The 20,275-nt window shown below is 34.6% G+C and overlaps 4 protein-coding genes across 5 annotated transcripts; 2 read left to right on the top strand and 2 right to left on the bottom strand.

Moving 5' to 3' along the window:
• Window positions 127–3,221, top strand: LOC104787746 (ELMO domain-containing protein A-like). 2 transcript variants are annotated; one of them, XR_768029.1, is made up of 8 exons: window positions 127–326; window positions 1,795–1,931; window positions 2,018–2,202; window positions 2,301–2,355; window positions 2,441–2,561; window positions 2,639–2,686; window positions 2,775–2,885; window positions 2,981–3,073. XR_768029.1 is itself a non-coding variant. In XM_010513367.2 (8 exons), exons 1-8 carry the CDS (start codon window positions 203–205, stop codon window positions 3,077–3,079), a joined length of 864 nt encoding a protein of 287 aa, XP_010511669.1. In that variant the 5' UTR covers window positions 127–202; the 3' UTR covers window positions 3,080–3,221. The 2 variants fall into 2 exon arrangements, 1 of the variants encoding a protein (XP_010511669.1); XM_010513367.2 differs by having other exon boundaries at window positions 2,791–2,885; window positions 2,981–3,221.
• Window positions 3,379–5,711, bottom strand: LOC104789672 (putative F-box protein At1g67390). The gene is made up of 4 exons (XM_010515334.1): window positions 5,379–5,711; window positions 4,097–4,714; window positions 3,828–4,001; window positions 3,379–3,687 (listed from the first exon to the last, which is right to left on the bottom strand). Exons 1-4 carry the CDS (start codon window positions 5,709–5,711, stop codon window positions 3,379–3,381), a joined length of 1,434 nt encoding a protein of 477 aa, XP_010513636.1.
• On the bottom strand, window positions 7,521–9,499 carry LOC104787745 (putative F-box protein At1g67390). Its single transcript, XM_010513366.2, has 5 exons — window positions 9,175–9,499; window positions 8,259–8,876; window positions 8,002–8,175; window positions 7,628–7,865; window positions 7,521–7,594 (listed from the first exon to the last, which is right to left on the bottom strand). The coding sequence occupies exons 1-5, from the start codon at window positions 9,478–9,480 to the stop codon at window positions 7,521–7,523; spliced, it is 1,410 nt and encodes a 469-aa protein (XP_010511668.1). The 5' UTR covers window positions 9,481–9,499.
• LOC104789671 (glutathione S-transferase T3-like) lies at window positions 13,666–14,951 on the top strand. The gene is made up of 3 exons (XM_010515332.1): window positions 13,666–14,306; window positions 14,358–14,556; window positions 14,796–14,951. Exons 1-3 carry the CDS (start codon window positions 13,666–13,668, stop codon window positions 14,949–14,951), a joined length of 996 nt encoding a protein of 331 aa, XP_010513634.1.

The following is a 20,275-nucleotide window of genomic DNA, read 5'->3' as shown; positions in this document are numbered from 1 at the left end:
AAAAAAAAAAAAAAAAAAAAAAGTGTGTAATGAAGGAGGGGTATATGCGTCATTTTGGTAGCTACTGAAAACGAGTAATAGTGTGTATAAATAAGTCGAAGTCGCCGAAGCTGACTTAGTAAGAAAGAAGAGAGTAACAAGCACGTTCTTCTCCGCCGGAAGAATCTGCAGAACAATAAATATCTCATTTCTCAAACCGGAGATGAGAGTTGTCAGAATCTCATGCGTCGGTACACGTCATCTCTCACCTCCCTCATCCTCCTCTGTCCGCGGTTGTGACGCTCACTCCGACGACGCCTCTGCCTCTGCCTCTGCCTCATCCGCTGGTACGTTCTCTTTCTCTTTCGCCTTGTTACTCTGTTTTTTTATATTGTTTGGAACTATATTTCCTATTAATTTGCTAACGCCGAATCAAATCAGAATCGTATTAAACAATTGATCTTTGTTTTATTTCCTTAATTATTATTTAAGCTTTTCATAATGTGATATTTAGTTCCATTCAAATGCAATTTTTTTTTTTTTACTCATCAAAAAAAAAAAAGAAAAAACGTTCTTCATTTGTTAAGAACTAGTTTCTCATTACTATATTCCTCAATTTAATATTTCTATTTCCGTTATCCAAATTTAAAATGTTGCAAAATAAGTGATTCACAGTATATTTCGCTAAAAGGCTGGTTTGGTTACTGTGTCTGTAGCAGAGTAAGGCCGCTATCTAACAGTATATTTGACCAGTTAACTGTTAACATAAGTAAAGAAACCTATCTACAGGAAAACATTATTTAGTAGTATTTTATTAGTGAGAATCTTTTTTTTTTTTTTTCTCGAGATGTGATGTATATTTGGGACTCTTCTAAGCATAATTATTAGGTGTCTGGCTTACAAGGAGCATTGGTTTTCATTTTGTGTCTGAATCATAATCTAAGATTGAGAGGTTCTTTATTTGTGGGTCCTTTGAGTTTTTTTTTTTCTTTTTGTGAATTAATAATAATTCGTATCGGTGGTTCATCATAGGATTGCACCCGGTTTAGTTTAATCGGGGCGGGTTTCTGAGAGATCCGTGAATGATTCAGTCGGTCTGCCACGTGACTCAAAACAAAAACTTCAGTTTGTGTAGATCTATATGTTTGTTACACTATCTTGATTTAACTGTTGGAACTGAATTTTATGTTTGGTCCCCTCAAATGTCTAGATCAGCTTCAAGAGCAAAGTTTTGACAGTTGTATGAAATTGTTATCCTAAACAAAAACAAAAAGTGTATAAACTGGAGTAGAGGCAAGTGGTACTCACTTCAAATAATAATCACATTGTCTTTATGTGGCAATGGGGGTCACATAGTTATATCTATTATTGGGTAACTTGTCACCATATGTAGGACTAGCAGTATATAAACCAATTTATACCCAAAACGATCTGCTTAGTTTTTTCATATCCGAGTATACTTTGTATAACCTTACCAAACAAAAACTGTAGAGAAAATAAATCGAATACTTTTTTTTTTTTTTTTTTTTTTTAAAAGAATTTACCAAATTGAAGGTTTCCATGTTTCTTTATTTTATAAACCAAAAAATGTGATTCAAAACCAACAAAAAAAAACCGGATTGGGACAATGAGATGTGACTAGCAGCCAAGTTACATGTGCTTGGTGCCCTCATTTTCCTATGAATTGACCAAGTATGTTTTAAATCATTAATTCCAATGGAAGCTAGCTACTTTTGTTATATAGTAAGTACTTAATTAGTATGAGATGCTTTTATGTAATTCTTGAACAAAGTGTGTTCTTATTTGTTTATACAGGGCTGATTACTACGGATGCAGATGATGTAAGTTGTAGTAGCACACCTAGTTGGAGAATCAAGAAAAGCCTAACATGTGTGTGCTTCAACCGCAAGAGAGCATATGAACGTATCTGTTCTAACTTGACACCATTGCAGGTAAACAAAACTAGCTGCAGTAAATTGGTTTTTTTATGGAAGCATTCAGTGTTGTAAGTCTGATAGGGGTTATATCATTATCATAGGAAGAAAGACTAAAGAGATTGAGGAAGAGAATGAAGAATTACTTTGATGCATCGCAACCCGACCATCAGGATGCACTGAGGGCACTGTGGTCTGCTACGTATCCCGGTGAAAAGCTTCAAGCTTTGGTCTCAGACCAGTGGAAAAATATGGGATGGCAAGGAAAAGATCCATCCACTGATTTCAGGTTACTCCTCTCTCTCTCTCGTTCTCTTTCTCCTGCTGGAGTTATAAGAACATGTCAAACAGTGATTAATTTGGTTTTCTTGCATCTGTTGTTATTAGAGGAGCTGGATTCATATCACTGGAGAATCTTTTATTCTTTGCCAAGACATTCTCGGTAAAACTTGACTCCCACGCCACTTTCTACTTTCAGAAATCCAAACCTTCTTTTATGTAATAATCCCGCGGTTCCATTGGTGTAGACTTCATATCAGCGTCTGTTAAAGAAACAAGGCGGCAAAAGAGCCGCTTGGGAATATCCATTCGCTGTAGCTGGCGTCAACATTACCTTCATGATCATGCAAATGCTCGACCTAGAAGCCTGTGAGTGTTACTCACTCTTTAATGCCTTGCCTTAGTTTGTGAAGCAAAATTGGTTTTTATACTTACTACATGTGCAGTAAAGCCTAGGAGTTTTCTACGGTTGGTGTTCTTACAAATGCTATCAGGTAAAGTGGTAAACTATGGAAACATATCATTATCTCTCTGGTTATGATCAATCATAGCTTCGGTTATTTGATTAATGACTCGAAAAAGATTCTGAAAAATCCAGAAAACGAATGGGCCTTTGATTTGCTTTACTGTGTGGCCTTTGCGGTAATGGACAAGCAATGGCTGGACAAGAACGCTACCTACATGGAATTCAACGTGAGTCGATCCATGTTTCCGTATAATTTATAAAGTATACATATATATTGCTTGTGACGGTGATGACAATGATGGACTGGATGGTATTGGTGTAGGATGTGCTAAGATGTACAAGGGGTCAGTTGGAGAGAGAGCTGATGATGGATGATGTTTTCAGGATCGAGGATATGCCTTCTTTCTCTCTTCTCTCTTAGTCTTTTACCAATCTATATTCTTTGTTGTCATCTTTAGATTAAGACATTTTCACGTAAGGAAACCCAAAGAAATCGATTTTTGTTTTACAAATATTCGACCGGGCGAGATGAGAGAGCAAGTTAAATAAAATTATACAAGTCATTGCGAGAAAATTGTATTTTTTGTTTTTAATGTAAACTTAAAAAGCCAACAGAAAATGTAATTTTAGGAAGGAAGAAGAAAACAACATGATTTATGCTTTTATCAGAAGATAAGATTTTGTCACATATATAGGACATAGAATTCAAGCCAAAATTCATCAGAAGTATCCAATATCGAGATTCTCGTTACCCTTTGGAAGTTCCATTAGTTTGGCGACAGCCGCTTCTGTATCTAACTTCACCTTTTCAGGAACCGAAGACGTGAGGAACATCATCTTCTCCGTTACGGTCCCTTGCGTTATAAAACGCGAAGCTATTGCAAACTGTCTCTTGTTCGAACCGCTGAATTTAAACATCCACACACATTCCACGCTGAAATCAACATTTCTAAACACGTTTTCCACCCACTTTTCCTCCTGTGTTCCACCGAACGAAGATTCACCTTCTTCCTTAGAAACACTCTTATCCTATATACAGTATACAAGAACATACATAAACATGTTTCGGATTTGATACCTACTAATCAGACAGAAAATGTTAATGGAAATTAAAAAAAAAAAAAACATCAAATCTATCTAACTAAAATTGAAGCATGAAATGTTTGTACCTTAAATAATATAAAGAAACCTTTCTTTATTCCATTCCATGCGACCAAAACATTTCGCAACATTTCAACTTCTTTCCAGTTCATTACATCCACGGCCACCGCCATATATTCATGCTGCTGATAAAAGTTACCAGCTTTATGCACCAAGAACTTGTCCCCAATATTTTCTATCTCCTTCAATTCATATTATAAACAACTTAAACATGTCAAACAATATATAAATGATATATATATATATACAAATATGTAATGCAAATGCTTGTACTTACCCGAGCTTTACATGAAATATTATAGACCATGGTTTGTACTCTCCCCCTGTCAGACCCATATTTTGTAGTAAACAAAAGTCTAGGGGCATTGATGACCAAGATACATTGGCCATCAAAATGGTAGTCAAGGGAGAAAATATCCAGAAGAGGTGCATGCACCTCAATACGATCAACATTAGAGCAAGCCAAATGCAAGAGCTTTAGGTTATTGTTACGAATCTTCAGGCAAGCCCTCCCGTTATCCCACATGACATCAAGCACCAGCACCTTGAGAGAGGGGCACGATGCAATAACTTTGTTTAACACATCAACCTCAGTAGAGATTTTGTCAAGTTTGAGAATCATGAGGTTACGACATCGTTTGAAGGGTGCTGCAGTGTTTAAATCGTATAGACATAGCCAGAGTGTTTCGAGATCTGGATGGGAGAATATTTTTGGGGAAAGTGGGAGCGGATTGACTCCCCTAGCATCAGCATCATGGTTTATAAGTGAGAGAGCCCTGGTATGTTTCTGAAGAGTAAGTAATCGAATCCAAGTTTCGAGCACACCGTTGTGACATTGGTAATCATCATGTTTTATTGTGCAGGCCTCAAGATGAACATTGTGGTTGTTTATAACCTTTAAGAAAACAAGAATCGTGGTTTTAATAAAACAACTATGCACATACACAAAAACATAAGTTATTTAATACACATATATACAATATAGATTTGAATGTGATAGTTATCATCACTTGTTAAATTCCATAAACTGAAAGATAAATATATGTCATGTAATTAACTACGTGAATTAGGCAAGAGATTGTGTGTTGTTAGATTTTCAATAAATCGTATAATATTGCGTCTACAAACTATACTCACCTTTCCAAATATATTGATCAAAACTCAAAAAAATTTAAATTTGCGCATGAAAACCGTTGTTATTACCTTTTTATTGCATGAATTGAAGAAAAACCTATATAAAACATCTCACCTAGATCGTCAAAAATAAAATAAAACATCTCACCTAGTTAAACATGTTTGAACTTTTGTAATAAGAAATTTTCTTGTGGTATTTACAAAAAATAAAAATAAATCCATAGAGTATGTTTTTTGTTGTGTTTTCCATCATAAATTATCTGAATTGTTGTTTGCCTCTATATATCTAAGATTTTCATATTGTATAATACATACAAGTGTATTTGATTTCAAATTGACTTTCTCTACTAGTCAAAATGTAATCATCAATACTATGGTCGAACAACAATAGACAGAAAACACTGGAAAAATAGAGAGACGCTAACCTTTGTTATTGTTTTGGCAACACAAGCAGAATGAGCGATTGGATGTTCCATGTTGGTTACGGTAATTTTTCGCATATCGAAGGAGAGATATGGTACCTCTTTCCATACATTCTTCCATCGTTTAGACAACACACTTGTCTTGACGACATCTTTTGTGGTCACACCGGATAGGATCATGGCCAACACATCGTCTGGGAGTTCACTGATCCGGTCCACCGTATCAACGAGGGTCTGTTTGTCTCTTGCATCCGACGATAGTGATGCTCTATTTGTGGGTTTGGATCGGCGATGAAATCGAAAGTTCTTGAGAGTGGAGAGAGCGAACCAACCCATGTTTTACTTGGAAGAGAACACTACGAGAGGTGATGATAGGTTTGGTTAAAAAGGATTATGAAGAGATAAAGAAGGATTACAAGTAGCGAAAATACTGGGTGGTGTTTTTATACTGTAATGAAACTCTAATTAAAGTGGTATTTTATTTTATTTATTTATTGAATATGGTATTTTTATAAAAATGAAAACAAATATGACAATTAACATATTTCTTATTGTGTGATAAAAAATATGCTTTCTGTTCATACTAAAAAGAGAAATATATCTGTACAGGATATGGGAAAAACAATTATACTATGTATATGTCAGACTAAACAAGGTTTCTAATTGCAAAATATAGTTATTCTTTGTTATCAGGATTTTTACTTGGTTTAAGATGTAATGTGACTAAACTCTAAAATCTAAACCCAAAACAACGCAAGGACTATAAAAAAAAAAAAGAACTTATTCATTAGAAAACCCATAAACTTAACTAGTAACTCCTATATGTCACTTTCTACTTTCTGAGATTCATATTTTTTTGTGATACAGTGGCACCAGTTCAGTCCCAACTCAAACTCAATTCACGAATCAATTGTAAAGCATAACATGGAGATTTAACGAGTTCGCCTCAGCAAACGTTCTCTCACAAACGTAGATTCACTAACAATCATGGTTTACACAACACTTAACCGACAACAAAGCTTAATTAGAGAAGAAAGATAAAGCAAAACCCTAAGGTAGAGAACCCGAACTTCTTCTTTACTTAGATGATTTTCTTATTTTTCTCTCTCTTTGTCTTGGTTTAACTCTCCCATCTTTGTATTACCACTGAAACACCCAAGGAACTTCAAAGGATAGGGCTCACTTTTCTTGTACACCAAGCTTCCCTTATGATCAAAAACGTAACCTTTGCTCTGTACGTAACGATTTTTCCTTTTTCTTTGTAGCTGTTGATGGGCTTGATTAGCAATTTGGCCCACATGCATACTTTCGGTTTTAGTCCAATAGAGAATTGATTAAGGAACTGATAAACTTCACACATATTATAACCCTCTTTAATTGATAACGTTGGTGTACGAGACTCTTCGTTTCAGCGTCTGTTGAAGAAGCAAGAAGGCAAAAGAGCAGCGTGGAAATATCCATTTACTGTTGCTGCGTCAACATTATATTAATGATCTTGTAAATGCTCGACCTAAAGTCTTGCTGATCAGCCAATCCTATAATTAATGGCAACGAGAGTCGATTGTGTTGCAATATATAAAATGTATTGCTTGTTATGTTGATGATAATGGATGGCATTAGCCATTAGTGTAGGCTATGGTAAGATGTAAAAGCTCAACTGGACGGAGAGCTGATGATGGATGATGTTTTTCAGGATATGGGGATACGGTGTCGAATGAATGATTATATGTTTATTAGGCTGGAGTTAATATATAATTTTAACCAAAAATACACCAAATTTTAAATTTTCATGGGTTTTATATGACCCAGCCTTCTTTCTCTCTTCTCTCTCACACTTAGTGTTACCAATCTATATTGTTGTTCTCACTTTAGATTTAGACAATTTCACACAATGAAACCCAATTTAAGAGGTCAACATTATTTGTTTTCTACTTTACAAATATCTAATCGGGGAGTGGAAAGAACAAGTTTGATGTAAGCCATTGTGCAAAAATGGTATTTATGTCATTTAAACATTCAAAACTAACATAAAGATTTTATGTCACATATAAGAAATAAACATATTAAAAATCATAACAGATTTTGTCACACATGACTAGAGAGATATTATATCCTAGCTAGCTACTAGATTTGAACCAAATTCCATCAGAAGCATTTAATTCGAAGCATCTCGTTACCCTTTGGAAGCTTCCTTAGTTTGGCGACTGCCGCTTCTTTAGCTAACGTATCCGTTGCAGGAACTGCTTCTAAACCTAACTTCTCGTTTGCAGGAACCAAAGATGTCATGATCATCAACTCCTTCATTACAGTCCCTTGCGTTATAAAATGTGAAGCTAATGCAAAGTGAGCTTTATTCGAAGCGCTGAAATTATACATCCACACAGATTTCACACGGAAATCAGCATTGGGAAACACTTTTCCCTCCTCCCACTTTTTATTTTGTATTCCACAAATGGAAGATTCACCTTCTTCCTTGGAAACATTGGTATCCTACATATATACAAGAACATATACATAAATATGTGTTGGATATTATAGATGCTAATTAAACAAAAGTGATAAAACAAAAATTGATCAAATCTAGCTATTTAACTAGAATTAAAGCATAAAATATGAACGTACGAACCTCAAATAAAACATGGAGCTCACGGAGTACTCCATTCCATGCTACCAATATCTGCCGAAGCAGCTCAACTTGTTTCGAATTCATTACATCCACGAACACCGCCAAAGATCTAAGCCGCTGCAAATAGTTAGCATCTCTACTCACCACGAACTCATGCCCAATGTATTCTCTCTCCTTCGATATATACAAAAAAAAAAAACATGTCAAACAACGTATAAATTAAAATAGATATATAACATACAATTGCTTGTACTTACCTGAGCTTGACGTGAAATGTTGTACTGCATGTTGAATCCCTCCAAGTCTATAGCGCCATTATTGAACAAAAGTCTTGGGGCCTTGATGACGAAGTTAGATCCCTTAGGAAAACGAATACAATAAATCGAGAAGATATCTAGAAGAAGCGCATACACCTCAATGCAATCAACATCAATGCAAGACACATGCAAGTGCTTAAGGTTGTTGTTGCGAATCTTCAAGCAAGCCTTTTTTTTGAGCCACATGACATGGTGTAGCACCAAAACCTTGAGAGAAGGGCACGATGCAATAATTTTGTTGAACACATCAACCTCAGCAAAGATTTTCTCAAATTTGAGAACCTTGAGATTGTAGCAGTTGTTGAAGGCATTTGCAGTTTTTAAATCGTATCGATATAAGAACAGTGTTTTGAGCCTTGGATGGGAGAATATGTTTGGAGACAACTGAAGCGGATTGGTTCCCGTACCGTTTCCATGATGGTTTGAAAGTGAGATAGCTTTGGTTTGTTTCTCAAGAGTAAGTAATCGGATCCAAGTTTCCAGCACATTGTCTTTAAACAGGTGGGCGTAATGAATGATTGAGCAGCCCTCCAGATGACCATTGTGACGGTTTATAACCTTCCCAAAGAAAAATTATTTAATATCTTGTGCTTAAACTCTCACTAATAATATGTAAAATTGGCTATAGTTTTATCAATTGTTAAATTTAATAAATTAAATTGGAAGATAATATCATGTAAACTATGAAAATAAGGCAAGAGATTGCTTTGTCTATAGATTTTCATTAGCTATGTAATGGATTCACATCCTACTAACCTATATATGCTCACTTTCAAATATATTAAAAAAAAAAAACCATTTCCATTGAACACATTAGGAACTCGTAAAGACAACATGCTAAGTATTAGAGAAAAACCTGGGTTATAGATTCCGGAGCCAGAGGTTGCATCTTGTTCATATCAATTAGCATATTGAAGTGGAGGAAAGGCACCTGCTTCCATACACTCTTCCAACGTTTAGACAACGCACTTGTCTTGACGACATCTTCTGTGCTCATAGTCGCTAGGATCCTGACCAACACATCGTCTGGGAGTTTGCTGATCCGGTCAGGATCGATGAGGATCCGTTTGCCTCTTTCATCCGACGATAGTGATGCGTTCATGGGTTTGGGTTGATGATGAAATTGAGAGCCTTTCATAATAGAGAGAGGGAAGAGACTCATTTTTTTTAACTTGTGTATACGAAAAGAGAGGTGAAGATGTTATTAGATTTATGTTGTTTGATTAGTAAAGAGATAAGAAGATTATATAGACAACTAATTGCTTTGTTGTTTTATTAACCCTAGTTGGAGTGTTCTTTTTTTTTTTAATTAAAGACAAATAATTTACTTTGTTTTGACTATGACATTTAATAAATATGGAAAGAAATTAACAATTATTGTTTTCCTTATGACTTACAAGGTAAAAAAATGGGTTTTGACTTTCTGTTCAAAATAAAAAGAAAGAAATTTGTCATGGAAACCAACTATTTAATTGTTGTAATAAAAAAATTGTTACAGAAAATAAATTTTAGCTATATATTCACACCCAAATAAAATCAAAATAAAGTACTCTGGTGTATTTTCTTTAATTATTATTCTCTATTTTATTAATTAAGATTTATTTCCATTTCATCAGATTTCATAGCATATATAGTCACCAAGTTAGTAATTTCAAGTATTGCCTCTAATTTACGTATGAACTTCAACTAACCATTCTCTTAATTAGTATTCTCTATTTGTAACGTTAGTATTATCTATTGTAACGAATTTTGAAGTTTTCTAACTATATTATTATGTGGTTGATTTATCAAAAAAGTGGTGGTGGATTTGGAAAACTATAGCATGTTAAAATAAAAAGAGAATAAACTACGGTAACTTTCTCTTTATTAAGTTCAAATTAAAAAAAAAAATGAAAAAGTCATATTAATATAAATTTAATTATACAACACAGGTATTTTTCATGTTCATATTATTTATCATCTACCAAAAACTTTGTTTGAAGTTTGAACTTTAATAAATATCAGACACTGCAAAGGTCTTTATGGTACGGTTCAACCCAAACCAAATCACTTTTTGTGATTCAAAATATTAGAGTATGTATACCAGTTTTAATCGGTTTAATTAAGTTATATAGCTTTTGATATAGATTTCCGGTTTAGTGACAGCTTTGTATATAACTGATGTAACAGATTGATTTTAATCATATTGAGAAAATATCTTAATAAACTTTCTCTTCTTCTTTGATTCCTCTCAAGTTCGTAATACGAAACAATAACGAAAAAAAACGGATCTGGGACAATGAGATGTGACTAGCAGCCAAGTTACATGTGTTTGGTGCCTCATTTTGGCTTGACCAAATGTGTTTTATATCTTTAATCCTACTATATTAATTGAGAAGTACAAATATAAAATTAACCTTATAAATAGTAAAATATTACATTATCATGTTAAAAATGTTTAATTTTTTCAGTAAGGGTAAAACTGCTATTTTAATATTAGACTGAAAATTATTTTAAATAATTCTTAGTTTGCAAAAAAAACTTCTCTCTCTAATTAATTAAGAACGAAAATTACTAATTAATTTTTAAAACTTGTAAACCAATCAGAATTTTAAAACTAATATATTATTTTTCTAAATCTACAATATGATTATTTTTAATAACTACATTTAGAAAATTTGTTAAGATTTTAATTATGATTCTCCTATCATCTTTCTTTTATTTGATTTACTATTTTTTTTAATTATCATATCATACATATGATTAATAAATATGTAGATTTTTTTTCTGCATAAGATATATTACTCATTTGATGAAGAAAAAAAGTGTGTTTTAATGTTCCACATCGGCGGATTAGTAAAACTAAATTTCTGCTGTTGATAAATTAATAATTTTTGTTTGCTCACAATTACAATATTATTACGTACTTTAAAATATTTCAAAAAATAATGATGCAAATACAACAAACAAACAATATAAAACTGTAATATATAACAAACAAATTAAAATACTATAATATTATAAAGTAGTTAGTATTTAAAAAGATATATGCTATTACCAAACAATTGCAATATTAAAAGTAAATATTGTCTCAAAAAATAATTTTTAAAAGAAATATAACAATAAATTTTATAAAAATATTATAATTTTTGGAAAAGTGTTGATAATATAGTTAGTACTTGGGATATCTCCTACTTCCAATTAATGGAGGCTACTTAATTTAGTTATATAGTTAGTACTTAATTAGTATGAGATTGAAATGCTTTCATGTAATCCTTGAATCCAAATGTGTCTAGGAAAACATAATTATGCCAACTTTCAATCGAGAGCTCCGTTGCCCTAAGTTGTGAAATAATAGTATAGATCGATATACTCAATCTCTAATAAATGTGTGACGTTGTAATGTATGATAGATAGGCATATAACATTCCGTGATAACAAAATAACATTTCATTACAAGAATAACAAGAACCAGTTTGTTCTCTACATATGCAATGTTTGTACGTACTTACTCGGCAGAGGAAGAGAAGTACAAAAAGGACACTATCACTTCCAACTATTTATCAATACCAATCAAGCAAAATTTGGTTTATATATATTTTAAGATAGTTTGATTCTGATCAGTAGTAAACTTAAAATAAATAACAATTACTTTGATTCTTAGCAAAATGGGAAATATAAGCGCCATAGATATAATCCAAACAGGAAGGAAGAAACAAGCTAAGTAGGCGAGTAGCTAAGGGCATATGCATCACCGTATCTTAGGAGTGTCCGTCACATTTTTTTTTTTTAATTTAAATCGAAATTAACCCAATATTAAAGAAACGTATCTACAAAACAGACGTTTTTCGTCGGTCCTTCCTAACACGTGGCGGCCTCTCATTTGTTTCTGTCGTTTGGGTTGGGTGAGACAAAAAATCCTTGTTCTCGAGTTATTTTCGTTTCTCTTTGTTTCTCTTTCTTTACTCTTTCTCTCTCTTGAAGGCGATTTGAAACCTCCGCCGATCTGCTTGAAAATTGGGTGAATCAAAGGCAAATCTGCCGTCAGTCCTCTTCTAGCCGGTTGCAATATAAAGAGGTTTGTGTACGATCTATGTTTCCAATGATAGATTGATGTATTTTTTTGTTTTGGTTTGAAGGCAATTTTTATGTGATTCGATAGATTTGGGACTGAGTTTTGATTCGTGTGTTGAATATCTGTGAAGCTGTATATGTTCTCTCTGATTTTAATTTCGATTTAGTGTTTCTTAATATGTTTTGGATTTCGATTTAGGGTTTGGATTTAGGGATTCGATTTAGTTTTTAGGGGTTCGATTAAGGGTTTCAATTTAGTCTATGGGGTTTCGTTTTAGGGTTTCGTTTTAGTTTCTGAGTGATTTTAGTATCTTATTTTATGACTATCTTAAATTTGGTTCTAATTCTACGAATTTTTTTTGGGATGCAGATTTCAAAGGTTAAAGTGTGTGGCTTTGGTCGTATTCCGAATGGGATAGGAAGCGTTTCTCAGTCCCCACATGGTAAGGCAACCAAATTCTTTAAGATAGTTGTTGTGAAACCGTATTCTTGTTGTTGTTGTGAAACCGTATTCGTTTATGTTCAACCGAGTTTAACATAAAACTTGTTTGTTGTATATGAGTTTCCTCAGCGTGAAAGCCTCACATAAGGAGAAATCTCAGAAGAAGTAGCAACATTCACCCAGTGAAAGGTAAATAATCGATTCTATTAGCATCCAAAATGTCAATTTCTTGTTGTTTGTTGATTTGGTATTGGTCTCATTAATTGATTTGGTAGAGTAGTTAATATGATTTATATTTTGCATTTGCTTTAATTTATGTAACTATAGCTATTTATATAAAGGTGAGAGTATAAGCTTGTATAACTAGTTGAAGCTTGTATAACTAGTTGAAGCTATACAAGCTTTAGTTGTACAAGCTTTATGTAACTATAACTATAACTAAGTTTCTATAACTAGTTGAAGCTTTAGTTGTACTTGATATTTAGTTGTCATAAATTGTGATTAGACTTAGGTAGTTGAAGCTATTGTCATTATGAATGGTACCAACAACATATCCGATTTCTCCATCTACTAAAGCTTTGGTCATTATATCTCTCTTCAATCTTTCTCCATTATATCTCTCTTCAAGCTTTGGTCATTATATCTCTCTTCATTCTTTTCTCATCTTAAACGCTTCAAGCTTCGGTCATTCTATCTCTCTTCATTCTTTTCTCATCTTAAACGCTTCAAGCTTCGGTCATTCTATCTCTCTTCATTCTTTTCTCATCTTAAACGCTTCAAGCTTCGGTCATTCTATCTCTCTTCATTCTTTTCTCATCTTAACTGCTTCTTCCTCTTTGCTACACTCTTCCTATGAGTTCTTATAATACATTCAGTCAGTCCTCTTCTAGTTATGTAGATCTTCTCAACAGTCAAGGCGATACTCTTAACCTAGATGGTGCTTACGAAGTACCTCCTTACTCGTCTCAAGAATCTCATCAGGATGTACCTCTTTCTCAAGAGACACATGTCAGGAAGGAGAGGAAGAAATGGAATCCGGCTGATGATGAAGCTCTTATCAGTGCGTGGTTGAACACTTCAAAGGACCCTATTATTGGAAATCAACAAAAGGGAGGAAGCTTTTGGCAAAGGGTTAACAAATACTATGCAGACACGCCTCATGCTATAGCCAATGGTGAACAGGGGATGAACATAAACTGTAAGCAGAGGTGGTTTAGGATCAATGAGTGGACTAACAAGTTCTGTGGGGCTTACGCAGCTGCGGAAAGACTAAACAGCAGTGGACATTCTGAGAATGATGTCCTGAAGATGGCCCACGACATCTATTTCGCTGAACATAACATGAAGTTTACAATGGAGCATTGTTGGTGTTTGTTAAGGTTTGAGCAGAAATGGCTGAACCTTAACACTATTAACAACCCTTCAACAAACGTCAGAACAAAGAGGAAAGTAGTTGCTGCAGCTTCACAATCAGAGGGTGGTTCACAATCCGAGTCAGCTTCACAGTCCGAGTAAACCCATAGTGAACAAGACTTTGAGATTAGACCTCAAGGTTGCAAGGCTGCAAAGGCCAAGAGGAACAATGCTAAGGGGAAGGCTCTCGCTGAGTACAAGAGCATGTGGGAAGTAAAGAGGGTGGACATGGCTGAAAAAGAGAAGCTACAGAAGCTTGGCATATTAGACACACTTCTTGCGAAACCAGAGCCACTTGGTGAAGTTGATCAACTTATCAAGGATAAGATAGTGGCTCAGTATTTCTAAGCTGATCAACTTGTTGTTGCAACTTTGTATGATTTTAGTAGTATCGGCGTTCATATTGTTTTTGTTTAGTATCTAACTTTGTATGATTTTCGTTTTATGATTGTATGTTTTAGTTTCACCAACTCGGCTTAAGATGCAACTTTGTATGATTAATCTATAATAGATTGTGTTTCTAATTGTGTGATTTTGTTCTCTATGTCTATATGATTCAAATAAATCAGATGGGCCAAGACTACAGCTACTCTCAGCCTGATTCATCAGATCAATATGGTCAATACTCAAACGACACTGAGCAAAGGGAAATAGAAGCTTTGATTAGGATGGATGAGGCTGAGAGTAGTTTCATGAATGCTCAGGCGAGAGTTTACCCTCGTTAACCTGAGGTTGAGTTCGGATTCCCGAAGGTTTGCTACTGTGGTGGTCAGCCCCTCTTATCTACAAGTAACAATAGACGGTAAGAATTGAAATTGCTAATTATTTTTGTATGATTTTGGTTTGTTTTAACTGTTTATGAATTGAAATTGCTAATTATATATGTTATTGCAGGTTCTTCACATGTGGGAATATTGATGATGGAGAGATGCATATTCACAAGTGGTGGGATGAAGCTGTCATGGAGGAGATGAGAGAGATGGGCAAACAATGTGAAGTTTTGTTTCAGAAGGTAGATAACTTAGCATTATCGACTGACTACGGATCACACATGAGTGATGAAATAGAGCAGAAACTGTCACGGATCGAGAATGAAGTGTTTGAGTTAGGGAAGATCCAAAATAGGTTTATAATTGGTTTTGAATTGATAGCTTTGGTAGCAATAGTAGGTATGGCATTGGTTGCTTTTGTGTTTGGCTAGGTCTCACGGATCAATGTGAGTTATTGGTAGCTTTTGTTATTCGTAGCTTTTGTAAGTTTGTTGGCATTTTGCTATCACGGATAAATGTAAGTTATTGGCCTATTGTGAATGTGTCACGGATCTTTCTTATTCGTAGCTTTTGTTTTTGTTATTGGTATCACGGGTAAATGTAAGTTATTGGCCTATTGTGAATTTGGCATTTTTTGAAGTATCACGGATCTCCCTTCTTTGCGTATATATATGCTTCTTTGTAACACAATACCAACCAAACCAAAGAAGATCACCACTTCTCATTTCTTTTCAACTCAAATTTCTTACTCAATAACAAAACAACATACCATTTCTTACTCAAATTTCTTACATTTCTCTTTTTCCCTACACTTCTCTTTTTCTAAATGGCTGGTTCATCATACCATTATCACTACCAAAGAGATGGTATGGATGATGATTTTGATGCATATTTTGATAATTATGCAGAAGCTAATCTCATTCAAGAACCAATAGAGCCAAAGAAACGGATATTTATCCCAAGAGACCGCGAAGAAGGCCACAATAAACTTTGGAATGATTATTTCAGTGATACTCCAACATACCCGGACTATTTATTCCGGCGACGGTTTCGCATGCACAGGCCATTGTTCATGCGTATTGTGCAACGTCTCTCTACAGAAGTCGAGTATTTTCGTCAATCCCAGGATGCAACCGGTCGGGCCAGTTTGTCACCTATACAAAAATGTACTGCAGCAATTCGCCAATTGGCATATGGTACTTCGTCCGACACAGTTGACGAGTATGTACGAATTGGTGGATCAACAGCTCGGAAATGTTTGCACGAGTTTACCGCCGCGATAATCCAGTTGTTTGGCGATGAATACCTAAGACGTCCCAGACCCGACGACCTAGAAAGACTACTCTATGAAAATGAAAAACGTGGATTTCCCGGGATGGTTGGGAGCATTGACTGTATGCACTGGGAGTGGAAGAATTGTCCAACAGCTTGGAAAGGGATGTATTCACGATCAACCGGAAAACCAACAATCGTGTTGGAGGCAGTAGCTTCGTACGACCTCTGGATATGGCATGCTTTTTTTGGAGCTCCAGGTACTATGAACGATCTTAATATTCTAGATCGTTCAAATGTTTTTGATAACATTCTTAACGGTAAAGCTCCGGAGGTCAACTACTTTGTCAACGGAAGAGAGTACAATTTGGCGTACTATCTCACCGATGGTATCTATCCCAAATGGGCAACTTTTATACAATCTATCCGGCTCCCACAAGGTATCAAACATTCTCTCTTCTCTAAAAAACAAGAATCTGTGCGGAAAGATGTTGAGCGTGCCTTTGGAGTCTTGCAAGCTAGATTCACCGTGATTAAAAATTCATCTCATTTATGGGATAAAAACAAAATAGCAAATGTTATGAGAGCATGCATAATACTCCATAATATGATTATCAAGGATGAAAGAGGAACATACAGTTACCGAAACATTGTTTCTGAATTTCAAGACGGAGAAGCTGTGGATCAAACATATACCGTCGGTGCCGCCAGTTTGGGTTCAAATATGAGCACTACGATTATTCGGCTTACAGAAATTCGGGATAAAAAAGTCCATGAACAGTTAAAAAAAGATTTGATTGAGCATATTTGGACTAACTTTGGACATCTTCCAGATAATGAAGATTAATAAAAAAAAAAATCGATGACTTGAATAAAATGTTTGTTTTTATCTGTATGGTTTATGTTTTTAATTTTTCATGTTTTAATTGTATCTTTTGTTTTTTTTTTTCAAGTTTTTGTAACTTTGTAATTTTCTAATGTATTTAATGTCAATGTTTTATGTTTAAGGTTAAATTAAAACTTTAATATATTTTTACTTCTTTATTTAAATAATTTATTTTTTAAAATAAAAAATATTTTTTTTCCAGGAGACCAACTCTGAAGGACACCAATGCTAAACCCAAACTTAAGAAACTCTCAAAATAAGATTAAAATAATTGAAGGACCATAAATCAGTCCTTGCCAATGCACATACCCTAACCAATGCGGTCCCTCATCTCGTTCCAGAGCACATGGTACGTCGGTTTCTTTGTCAAAGAGCGACTTCCACAAGTCGTAGATGCCGGAATCCATTGCATCCCTAGCAAACCCATGCGCCTCTGAAGCATCCTTGGCAGACCTCAACTGCTCCTCTACCTTCTTCAGCAATTCTTCAATGATCCGCTTGGACTCGCAGCCATATAAAAAGCATTTTTCAGTTCTGAGATTCTTAACAAGGAGGTCCAGATCTCTTATTCCCACACTCAAAGTCTCCCAAGTCGTCATCATCAGTCTGCAGTGGACCAACTGGCCACCTTTGTAATATAATAGATTCTTTGGTTTGATATGTTTTGAGTAGACATCACGAGTAACACAAAATAGCCTTTCCACCACGGGGCTATCAGGTTTCAGGTCCCTTTTGCCATACATCTGTTACCATAGTACGAAGGTCATCACAGAGCAAAAACATCATTTCAGCCACATGTAGCGAGAGATCAACTCCTAGTCGCACAACCTCCTCTTTCAGCTCATGCGTTGCAAAATCATTCCTGCGCGCATAAGAGGAAAAGCGAAGATGCATGAGGTCCTTTTTAGCCTGAGGGTGGAAGCAAAACTCAGTAAGAAATGTTACGTACTGACCCTAGAATATAAGGAGAAGGTGCGGGCAGGCTCAGTATCTCGCTTGGCCTGTCATAGCTGTATTTACTAAGAACATGAACATGCTGAAATAGGTCGTCTAGGTTTGTCACAGAGAGAGATTCAGCACTATCAACGAAGAGAGACAAATTAAAGTACGAATGTCATCACACAGCAGCAAGAATATGGATTCAGCTCTAAAGCGATTTTTTTTGTTTTCTTTCGAGAAACGTACCGCTTACCAACTCGTCATCACCACGGAAGTTCTTTATACTATGATTGATGTTGGGTCTTTTTTCTTTTAATCTATTTGTTTCGGTTTATTCAATATTTGGACTGGTTTTTTCAATAATATTTTTGTTTCTTTTTGTAATGAAATTAAATCATGTTTCCCACCTGGAGTGTTTTTTTTTAATTTTAAATAAACTGAGATTTATTTTTTTCGTAATCGAAAATTAAGTATGCCGAAATAAATATATTTTATTGGATCTAAAAGGTCTGTAAAATAAATTATAAGTCATTATTGCAAGAAAATTGTAATATATCATGGTTTTTGTGGTTTTTAACCATGATATAAAGAGTCTTTTAGAGTCTTTTGATTTGTTTTTTAGGATGTTTTTGAGTCTTTATAGGTTTTATAGGATTTTGGCATGAAATCAGCAAAATGGAACAATTTAGATCGTTTTGGAGCATTTAATCAAAGAAGTCAATTTGGAGTCTGACCAACTGACCAGTGTCAATCGACACTGAAGGAGCATCGATCGACACCCAGTCCAAACCGACGAGAGAGCCAAAAATTAGAAGATTTACAATTTAGCCCAAAATCTTTCGTATTTGCAACACAAGTCCCTGACGTGTTTTAGGACATATAAATAGTATTTTTAGGTTTTCCAAACCATGAAGTTGTATTCTATCAAGTTTTATTTTTTCTGCAACCCTGAGAGATTTTTGAGAGCTATTGGAGAGAGATCTGAACTCTTTGAGAGAAGAATTTCTAAACTCCTTCTTACTCTTTTAATATCTATTGCTTATTATTCAGAATTATGTTTTGTTCTTCATTGAATATGTCTGAGTAGTTTGCTTGTTAGGTTCAGAGTTTTTCATAGGGTTGTTATGAATTATTAGATCTGTTTATTTAGGATTCATTATCTATCTAGATCTTCATCTTAGGTTATTCTTCATATTAATTCTTGATTGATCAACTAGAATTAATACTTTAGGAAAATAAATTGATATGAGAATATAATTGTTTTCCTGATTAAACCTTTTGATGAGCAAAATTATTTCTTGCAAAGAGATTTGATTTAATAATTTTGTGAACAATCTAAACCTGATTTTATTGCTGATTTTAACCTAGAATTTTACAAAGAGATTTGAATTTTCTGGTTTTAAATTTAGATATTTTTTGCAGTGAGAACTGATTTAATTTACAAAAGTGTTTAGAGTTCTAGATATGTTCTTAATTGCTTGAATCCTATTTATTTGTTGATTTAATAATTTATAATTTCCTGAGAAATTCCCTAGGCCTAGCTTTTTGATCTTCTGAATTTACAACAGCTTTTATTTAATATCTTGCATTGTTATTTCAATTCAAATTAATTTGTTTAGCATAAATATAACACTCTATAATTTATTGTGTATACTTAAGTCCTTGTGGAATTCGACCCCTAAGTACTACAGTGATCTCTTAATTTGAGAGAGTAGCTCTAGGGATTAATTTGAGCATATCAAATTTTGGCGCCGTTATCGGGGACTCTTTGATCTACCATTATATTTGAGTTTTTAATTTCGTCTAAATTTTTCTTTTTATTTTCTACTTACACGTTTTTGTTTTTCTTCTCTTTGGTGTTTCAGGTGCATGCATCCTAGACCTCACACAAGGAGCAACAAGTTTGATCCTACTGTGAATCTTTCAAACCAAGAGTTGGGAAAACTTGAGCGTGAGAACAGAAAAGCAACCAAATCCTTGAAGATGGTTAACACAATCATTCTGATGCGTGAAGAGGATGGTGCTTTGAGGGATCAAGAGGGCCACTTGCGCAATGAGCATGGCCAAAAGCTTGATGCATAAGGAAATGTGATTGATGAACCTGTTGTCAACAAGCAGGCTGTCGTGAACCAGCAAGCTGCTGTCGTTGATGAGCTGAATCTTGGTGTCGATCGACGCCAAC

This window comes from Camelina sativa, chromosome 5 (assembly GCF_000633955.1).
Source record: "Camelina sativa cultivar DH55 chromosome 5, Cs, whole genome shotgun sequence".
NCBI lineage: Eukaryota > Viridiplantae > Streptophyta > Magnoliopsida > Brassicales > Brassicaceae > Camelina > Camelina sativa.
This window is presented reverse-complemented; position numbering and strand designations above follow the sequence as displayed.